The sequence below is a fragment of the Eucalyptus grandis genome, chromosome 8, assembly GCF_016545825.1.
Source record: "Eucalyptus grandis isolate ANBG69807.140 chromosome 8, ASM1654582v1, whole genome shotgun sequence".
In the NCBI taxonomy this organism is placed as follows: domain Eukaryota; kingdom Viridiplantae; phylum Streptophyta; class Magnoliopsida; order Myrtales; family Myrtaceae; genus Eucalyptus; species Eucalyptus grandis.
This window is the reverse complement of record NC_052619.1, coordinates 14,351,258-14,361,595: the sequence shown is the minus strand read 5'-3', so window position 1 is coordinate 14,361,595 and position 10,338 is coordinate 14,351,258. Positions and strand designations below refer to the sequence as shown.

The window sequence follows — 10,338 nt, the reverse complement described above, 5'->3', positions numbered from 1 at the left end:
AAAGAAAAATGTTATTGCTGATTTTCTCTTCAGACCAAAAGCACCGGTAGAGATCAACATGTACATTTTCAGGCATGTTTTTCCTCAACATGAGAAGTACAAGATTGAAAGAATGTGAAATTTGCCAAGTTTGGAATATCCTCAGGAAATCATTGAACAAATCCAAAATGATAGCCTCACTGAAAATCTTGATAACCTCCTATGGTAATGCCATACATATCTATTCAGATACCATGAAGACTCAATTCTTTGTCCTTTTGAATTAAACTGCAGGTATCCATTTATTCATCAATTAATTTGGAAAGAAGAAGATTTCCCTAATCAGTTTCTATGGCTTTGTTGGTACTTAACCAATAAGTACTTAATAGCTGTTGAGTTCCCCACCAGAAAATTCATTGTCATGTTAACCAAATTGATTACGCTTCGGCATAAAAAAAGGGAGTGAAAGTGGTAGGAACCTCTTGGCCATACTTAATTGGTTTTATCCTCCTACTGTGTGGAAACACCTCTTTGTACAAGAACTAGAAAAAGCCCTTTCAGCAGAACCAAAGCTACACATAGTAGTGCTTTTTTGGAGACCATGGACTTTTGTGCAACATAATGGCACCCTCACCAGTGCACCAGAAGGAATAAGAAGCACAACATACAAGCCTCAACCGCATCTCCAATAAGCCCGTATTTATAGGACATTTCCGAGCTATGATGGATCTGTTGAATACAACTACAGAGAACTCTAAAAGGTCCTATACCAAGAAAACTGGACCATTCCTAAAGAAGTATGGGATTATACAACACCTTTCTCATGGGACCATTATGGTCTTGCACCTGAAGCCCTCTTGATGATGACATTGGAATGGAGCAACGCTATAAGGAAGAATGACTAGCAAGACGTAATTCTTATGATTCAAACTATGACTATAACTCTCAGGATGGTAGATAGACCTATAGCGAAAGTTATTGTAGCATAGGTCACTATAGCAAAGTACTGTAGTAATAGGCTAAGGAAATCACTGTTCATATCACATAAAATAATTCTTGACCAAAATTCATGGAGCCCATATGTTTTTGGACCTGTGAGTATGGTCCTTATTTGTTTGTGACCTCTTAATGCCTATAAAAGATAAAGATGATGTAATATTTTGGGCAAAGTCCCTTGAAGTGAAGTGTATGCTTATGAAAATTCTCTCCATGTCTCTTTAAATACTACCTCTTCTCCAGCCTGGTAGGATCTTCTAAGAAATGAGCTCTACTAAGTTAGGAATGTTACTATCCTAGCATATTTGAGTGTCTCTATGCTCTAATCCAAATTTCCGAGGAGTTTATAGCTAAAAGGCAATCCTTTGAAGGCTTAAACAAAGATTCGCCTATTGTGGGATAGCATACCTGCTACAACTGACCTAATCTTCTTTGGTTCTAAGCATAGATCCCCTCAATGAGACGTGTCAGAAGAGAAGAGGAAAAAAAAAACTTGGAGGTGAATTGTATATCACGAGAAGCGAGAGTCGGAAAATAAAAGAAGACTAGGTTTTTCTTCTTTCCCCATTTATTATTTTTATTATTTTTATTATTTTTTCACATATATACATTTTGACCATTTATTTATCGAAAATTTTTAAAATTGACCTAGCATGTCGGAATCATGTGTCGGAATTATGTACTGGAAATTTGCATGTCAGAATTTTGGTTGACTAGGTGTTGGATTTTTTGACACGATTTGATTGAGTATTAGAGAGTATTCGAGAGTGTCAGACACGTGTCAAAGTATTCAACGCAACACTAAAACTCTCAGAGAGTGTTGATGCTACCTAGGCCATTGCCCCACTATCGCCGGTAAAGGCTGGCCATGGTGGGGTAGTGACAGTGAGGGTTGTGGAGGCCCTCATCTCACAACCCTTGCCTAGCGTTGCTACTGCTGTATTTTTTAAAATATATTTATTTCTTTTAATTTATTTAATTATTATTTATATTAAAAGTCGAATTTGAAGGCAAAACAATGTCGTTTTGGGCTTATATAGCCACGTCAGTGCAAAAAACGACATTGTTTTGCACTTACCTAACCACATCAACATGCATAACAACGTGATTTTGCATATAACTCGTCGGAAAAATGTCATGTCAGCAATTTGGCTAGAAATTTTTTCCGTTGGCACTTACATGTCCAATTCTTCTCCAAGTTTGGTACTTAAGTGTACATTTTGGAAGTTTTGGCACTTATGATGTATTTTAGCCCAATATTTTCTATCTCAATCTTAACATGCTCCATGAAGAGCGATATTAGGCACCCATTTCATCAATCAATTACAACTTATGCTTCGAAAAGTAATTTTATAGTTACAGGCTGGGGATAGAACAAGGAGATCCTAGAAATTTCTTTAGTCATGTTTGAGCTTCAAAAATGTGTACCTATTTAAGATTTGTTTTTTCTTTTTCCATTTTTTATTTCTTGAAAATTTTTCTTAGACATTTGATACCAAGGGTTGAGACCTTTACTTACAAGGAGAAGTCTTTAACATTGAACAATCTTTTGGAATGAAGACCAATTCTTATTACCAAGTGTAAAGTGCAAAATAACATGGCGCGAGTGTATAATATGTCTTCATAAAAACAAATCATTACTTTCTTTTTAAAAGATATTGAAACTTATTGAGCAGCCGGATTTAGCTAAAACTTGAACTTACATTTTTATGAGTTTTATTTGCTATCATGAAATAAGAAAGATGTTATATCAATCTTTTTGCTATTTTGTCCTATGGACTATTTAAGTATCTAACAACATAGCAGGAAAAAAGGAAAGAGAACTTTGGAGGAGGGTGCATAGCATTCTTGATCTAATTATAAAGTAGAAACCAAATGAATTATTAAAGAAAAGACGTGAGAGAGCTACCAATGCATCAAAATCATGGACCCGTGGCTTGCAAAATGCACGAGTTTTCTTTTGTTTTTGTGACACGTGAAAACTCAATGGATATATTTAGTGCCATGTCATGGTAAAATTGCTCTCAGAACGTGAGCAATCTGTGGTTAAATTTGATGCGCCTACAGGGATCCGGCAATTCCATCCTTGCCTGAAACAGTCGATGGAAAGCGCCATATCACCTATCAGGTGAGGCTACGTGCAATGGTTCTGGTCAGTTCCGTTAATGTTCTTAGCTAAATCGGTTGCCATGGTCAAAGATTTAACTTTTGCTGTGAAAGCTGTTTTAGATAGAGAAAAATAGAGGACTGATGCGTAATCGGAAGAAACAAACGAAAAATCAAAGGAAGAAGTACTGGGTGAGTCAAGAGAATCTGCTCGTTGATGTATATTCATTCTCATGTCGACTTTTGATATTGCCTGCAGTTTATTTATGTTCATTTCGCGTGCAGAATAAGCATGAGAAGGCAGTGGTCGGACGAAAAGGGCAAGTTCGGGAGATCAAGAAGCCTTCCGGACCTTACGGTGGGGAAGCATTTTGTATTTTAATGCAGGAATCAGTTGCAGCATTAGATTCAAGAGCTAATATGCTACTTTGGGTTGAAATATGTCATGCGGACCTTGGATCAACCTGCCGGTGACTTGGGTGACATGAGTATATATATATAGTCAAGTTTTCACGATTGCAGAAGAATCAGTTGGTGTCTAGCAAGGATTTGTGCTACTTATCCATATTTTCTTTTCATAATAAATCTTTACTTTTTTCCTTTGAAAAGTCATGCGTATTGTACATGTTAAAAGAATGGACAGATTTGGACAACCATAATGCAGTGAAATTTCAAAGAGCATGGTGTAGTAGTAAAAAATTATGGGCTATCCCTATTTGTATTTGGCTTTGGCCCTTTTTCATGCCCAAAAAAAAAAAAATCTGGGCTAAAAGAATATTAACCCCAAAATTTGGGGCCATTTCATCTAATTTTCCCAAAAATATCCACATTTTGCGTCTCTTAAAACTTAGAGTAAAATACCTCCAATAATGTGATTAGTTAGCATCATATCTATGGGATAGTTGAGTGTATCACTATCAATCATGATATGTCTTCTCTTCTTTTCCCCTCTTTGGCATTACTTCATTTTCATTATACATGATTAAAGAAAGGTTTGCCTCTATTTCTTGCTCCAATCACGGTTCAAGTAAGAGCATAGCTTTTTCTTTTTTATTAAGGTAATCAAGTGATGTTCAAGCTAACTTTTGCGTACCTCAATTTGTCCATATTCTCAAAACATTCTAGGGGCACATCACCCCAAATTAGCTTGACCCATTTAGGATTTTAATTCAGGAGTGCCGATAAAAGCATTTCTGGGATACATAGATAACGGAAACAAAATGCAGATTTTTGAACCTAGAGAAAAAAACACTTCTGGAACACGAATTATAAACAGGCTGGCTTGCAAAACATCCAAACAAAATCCAAGAAATCATAGGTTGGCATGAAAGCTCGACAAATCGGGCATTCTCTTATTACGTGTGAACAAGGTGATCGGCTTAAGGGTGATGAACAGCTAGAAAATTAGCATCGCGAAGCCTTTCTTCTGACATGATTGGATGAAATCGTGTTGGCGTCGCCCATGAACTCACATGAGACCGGGCAAAACCGGGAATTTTACTTCCTTTCAAATTTGGTATGTCTAGGAAATTTAGAAAACCAAAAAGAATCTTGCAATCCATGTCTGATGTAAGTCATTTTCTGTGCATAACAGATATTGGGCATAAAAAAATTGGCTGGTTTCCGCGTATTTGTCTATTGATTTGGGGTTTGTCAATGTTTACAACTTTTTATCTTTCCGCTGGATTGCAACACAGTTTTCGGCTACATCAAGATAGCCTACTTCTAGGTACTTCGGTTTTGACTTGAAATCATATTAGTCGGAAAAAGGAAACATCCTATCGATCAGTTAAACTCCTTACACGGTTTAGAAGAATCCATGCAACAACACAACCCACAGCTAATCCACCCCTCTCTCTCTCTCTCTCTCTCTCTCTCTCTCTCTCTCTCTCTCTCTCTCTCTCTCTCTCTCTCTCTCGAACTCTCTCTCGAACTCAAATAATTCTTGGAAAAGTACCAAAAAAACATTTGGATTTATGTTAATTCAGTAATAAAAATTTCAATTCTACCAATTTTTTTGTCCTTAACATTTTAATGATTTTTAATAAGTCCATTCGACTAGTTTTAATCGGAAATCGCTAACATGGACATCAACCATCTTATTGGCACGACCAACGCTCACACTAACAATTTTTCTTTTCTATCCCAATTGCGTACTGGCAAGGGCATTGGGCCCTCGTCAAAATCCAAGAGATGGCCCTTGATATCCTCACTAACCACAAGCTGGGGCTGCAAGCCCCTTGCCTAGAACAAATAAGGGTCGATGGACAAGCTCATCGATCTAGAGTTGTGAAAAAAAAAAAAAAAACAACAACAAAAAAAAAATTGTAAAAAAAAAAAAAAAAAAAGGAAAGAAGAGAAAAATAATTAAAAATTCATAAAAATATTAATAAATTGTAAAAACTATACGCATTAGCATCAATCATGTCATTTGGGATAACAGACATTCATATTGGTAATTTCAATCAAAATTAGCCAGATGGACTATATTAGCAAATTATCAAAATGTCTAAAATTCAATTGGAAATTGAAAGATTTATGACTAATTTGACACAAATAAATAGGTTTAGGATTTTTTTTTGCACTTTTCCAAATAATACCTAATCCTCCTGTAAAAGATAAATATCATTTACAGCTAACAAGCATTTACTTAGGCAAAGTGCTCAACGATAGTTTAAGTTTTAGGGTTTTTCTTAGATTAAAAAAAAAAAAAAGAGTTTAGGGTAAAATTGAGATTGCTTGAGGTTTTTAAAGGGAATCAGGCCTATTTGGAGCTCATATATGTTATGTTGTCCAGAACCAACAGTGGACCTCGCGGGTGGAACCGGTAGAAGCCGTCTATCATTGATCTCTTGACGCTTAAGATTATTATTACTATTATTAATATTCGTATTCGTATTGCAGTTGTTGATGCTGTTAGTTTTGGCAACACACGGATACAAGCATATCTGTCTTACTATCCAAAGGTCATGAAGTACTTTACAAGCTACTGAAAAGTTTTTACGAGGCTGTAGAGATTCAAACATATGACTCTCGGTTTTTTTTTTTTTTTTTTTTAGTCAGTCATACTCTAATCCTACTCTACACTCACTCTCAGACTTTTGCCCTACCTCTTGCAGGGCGTGGGAGTCGAAACCCACTCCTAAAACTTACGCGTCCCCACCCCATCCCCCTGAGAAGGTGGGGATTTGAACCCCTCACCTCCCTCTTCCATTTTGGAAGGGTGGCCACTGGGGCGAATCCCAGTGGTTATGACTCTCAGTTCATTAGTTGAAAATTCTCTTGAAATCATTCCTTTAATAATCTAGGAGCACAAGGGGAACTATCAAAGATCCAGCAGGTGTCTTTTGGCCTTCTTACGCCTCCCAACTGAAACACTAAACGCATTTTTTTAAGATAAGTAAATTATTCTATTTCCTTGACCAAAAAGAGAATTTTTTTCTCTTGCGGCTCTTAAGCAGGAAGGATCTATCAAAGAGCCAGCGGATCTATCAAAGTCCGCGGGCAACCGTGTTGCTTACCAGTTCACACCACCCGATTCATTCCCGTCCCCACGTCAAACAGCTCTCTCTTTGTCCCCTTTCTCTATCGCCGCGTGATCGTGCGACATCTCGCATCCCGTCTATAAACCCTCCAAACTCTGCCCATTTTCTCTCAGATCATACAACGCACAACGACTTTTTGATCACTTTGCGCACATTCATAACCTCATCACTCCCTCATATCTCTATCTGAGTATCAACTGAGGGAGCCCCGAAAAATGCCAAGGGCAAAAGAGCCCAGCGTCTCTCGTCAGGCGTGGAAACTCCTGCGCCTCGCGCTGCTCTGGGCGAGGCGGGGTGGGGCGTTCAAGCTGCAGCTCCGCCTGTTTGTGCCCAAGTTCCTCAAGACCATCGGCCATGTGGCGACCCCTCGTGGTCACATCTGGTACAGCGAGCGGGAGCTCTCGTTTGAGAAGACGCCGGTTGTCCATGTGAAGATGCACTGCCCTGGGTCGATGCGGTTCATGTTCCCATGCATCAACCCTAAAGTCGATTTCGATATGGAGTTCGACAATGAGGAAGGTGATAGAGTTCATAATGGAAATGATAGTAAGAAGAAGAGCTTCTTCCTCGAAAAAGGAGACGAGGAAGAGTGCTTTTACGACAATGATGACTATGGGAGGATCGAATGTGAGGAGGAAGAGCGGGGGATCGACTCGAGAGCAGAAGAGTTCATAGCAAAATTTTACGAGCAAATGAAGCTGCAGAGGCAGATGTCGTACGTTCAGTACAATGAGATGCTCAACCGCAGCGCGAGTTAAACAAAAATCCTCTGGCATCCATAACTTTCAAGCCACATTCCAATTTTCAATCAACGATTTTTTTTTCTTTTGTAACACAGAGCCGTGGCACTGTGTATATAGTGCAAGATCTCCAAAGTTCCAATGATTCTTTCTTCAATGCTTTTGTTTTGCACTTAAAGATTGCAGTCGCACACTGATATACAACTCATAAGTTGGTAAGAAAAGAGAACGAAGAAAATCTCACAAGTCATTGGCACATTTAGTCAGAGAACTAAACAGTCACCTGATTTGGAAGGCATGGCCTGGACAGTAGTAACTCCGTTTCTGTTTCCAACAGTTGAAACTAGTCATGTTGCGACCGAATATGAAAGAGGCAGATTGTCATAACTTGAAATGTGGGAAAACAAGGATGAGGGATCTGATGGTTTTATTTATTTGTATGATGATGGGTTTAAGGCCCGTCCGCCCATGTTGGGCCTAAAAGCCCGGCCTACTAGATAAGGGCCCATATATGAAGATGTGTTATGTTGAGGGGTTATGACTTTTGGGGGAACGTATTACGTTGAAGAGTTACGTCTCTTGGAGGAGACGTATTTAAGAGAGAAAAGAAAAGAGAGGAACGTACCTTTTCAACGGACATCGGTCTCTCTCTCTCTCCCTCAAAAAAAAAAAAAACAAAACAAAAAGAAACAGTAAGCTCTATTTTTTCTCCCCCTAATAGCAACAGCACGCTCCTTGGTAGACCGGGATCAAATTCTTCCTCGAATTTCAACATTGGTGTTTAACTGTGGATAATAAGGTACGCTCGATTTCGTGGTGTGTCTTTGATCGATGATACATGTTTGTTTCTGGGCTCGTCTTCCGCATTCATTTTAGGGGTTTGATTTAGTGTCGAATCCGTTTCAGGGAATCAGTAATTCCCAACATTGGTATTAGAGCCGTAGTTTCATGTTTCCCGATCCCCTTTTTATGTTATTGAATTACTTTTGTGGTTGAAATTCGAGAAAAACCACTGCCGGTTGATCGAGGACGATAAAACCTGACACCCGCATACTGTTCGTCCTGTTTGGTGATTTACTGCAAGTCAAAATTTGTTTTTGATAGTGCAGGGACGAAGCTCTCGTCGATACGAGAAAAATGAGACGTGGATCGCCGCCACGCACGGCCGGAACGAACGGGAGTTGCACGCGCCGATTCGGTCCCCCGCAGGCGTGTGCATCGCACGCATTGATTCGGCCCCAGGCGTGTGCGACGCACGCGCGGGGTGCTGGCACATGCCACGCACGCACCGGCTGACGTCATCGTGATGTCAGCCAGGCGCAAAGCGTGGCACGTGCCGGTCGGTTTGTCCGACCGACCCGACCGGCCAGACCGGTCCGACCTGGCCCATCCGGTCCGACCCGATCGCCCGTTGACTTCGACCTAGCTGACCGTTGACCGTTGACCTCGACCGTTGACCGTCGACCCTAACTGTTGACCGTTGACTTTGACCATTGAAAAAAAAAAAGGAAAAAAATGTGTTTCTTTTTCCAATTAAGTCTATGTGGATTATATGTAATCCATTATTTGTTCTGCATTTGTTGCAGGAACAATGCCTCCCCTTAGGTTGCGCACACCTATTCGCGCAATTACTGATGAACAAAAGGAAATGCTTTCTAAGTTGATAGCTGAGCTGACTGATCATCGATGGGAAAGTGGCGATTTAATTGATCACGTTCTTGAAGTCAACGGGAAAAATACAAAATGTCATATGGAATGGTCGTCCCATGCCACAGTCTAAGATGGTGCGATTTTTCATGAACACTCTTCCACAATAATGGCAAGGAGTGTTGAATCGCGTATGGGAAGTCAACAGAGCTGCTTCGTATAGGAAAATAGTGATGGATTTTATTAATGATTATTGCTGGATTGTTACAAGGGAAAATATCAAGAAATTGAACAAAAGAGGATCTTTCACAGTTCATATATTGACTTGGTGCTAGATGTTTTGGCTGGTCTTTATTTAGTGTGCTTTATGGACATCTTATGTAATGTTATCTACCTAGTTGTTGTTGGTGTGGCAACTGATATATTATTTGTATTATGTGAAAGCATTATTATTATATCATTGTTTGTTATCAAATAATATTTGTTTTCTGTTATTATTAACTGTTGTGGATAGTTCATTGAAATTTTTGTAATTTCAAAGAATTTATTTTGCATAGAATGTTATATTAATAATAACTCCAAATTAGGATTTTGGATGATGATTGGAAACATAGTGGCCTCTTGATTCTGAAACCTAATTTGAAATTATTCATGAATATGATGGTTTTATGCAAAATAGATGCATAAATGATAGGCATTAATAATTCGTGCATATGTGTCTGATATGTTCAGATCGATGACTTCATCAACTATGAACATAATTGTTGATTTGAACAAAGAAGACAAAATGAACGGCGAGAATTGTGAAATATTGAATATGAAAATTCAATGTGTGCTTGAAAAGCAAGTAGCACTAGAAGCTCTTGACCATGTTATGGAAGAAATTGAGGATGTTGTGCGCCACCTTGAGCTAGCAGAGGACTGCCTCAAGGCATTTGAGAAGGAAACACATATTTGCTATATTGCTTCCAATTCAGAAAGAGCTTTGAGCTCTAAGCGCAAGCGCATTGATTCGTTCAATATGTGGAAATGCAAGGGATCAAGTCCTTCTTGCAAGAAACCAAGAGCTAACCAACATAAGAGAGGAAAACGTCCTCGAGTGAAGAGTATTTCAAGGATGAAATATTACAATTGTGACTAGAAAGGTCACTATGCTCGCGATTGTCGCGAGTGAAAGAAGGTACTCACCTCTTGTACTCTTAAGAACTTTGCTAATGTGTCAAGTTCTGTATTCTTAGCAGAATCTAATCCTTTGTGGACTATAGATTCGGGAGCAACAGACCATGTAGCGAAGGATAGAGAATCCTTCATGGAATTTCGACGAG

The 10,338-nt window shown here is 39.0% G+C and overlaps 1 protein-coding gene across 1 annotated transcript; it reads left to right on the top strand.

Annotated features, from left to right (window-relative positions):
• Positions 1-6,841: 6,841 nt before the first annotated feature.
• On the top strand, positions 6,842-7,384 carry LOC108954687. The gene has a single exon (XM_018860961.2). The coding sequence runs from the start codon at positions 6,842-6,844 to the stop codon at positions 7,382-7,384; it is 543 nt and encodes a 180-aa protein (XP_018716506.2).
• Positions 7,385-10,338: the final 2,954 nt, after the last annotated feature.

Coding starts and splice junctions, on each gene's coding strand:
- LOC108954687 (XM_018860961.2), top strand. CDS start 6,842: ATGCCAAGGGCAAAAGAGCCCAGCGTCTCTCGTCAGGCGTGGAAACTC.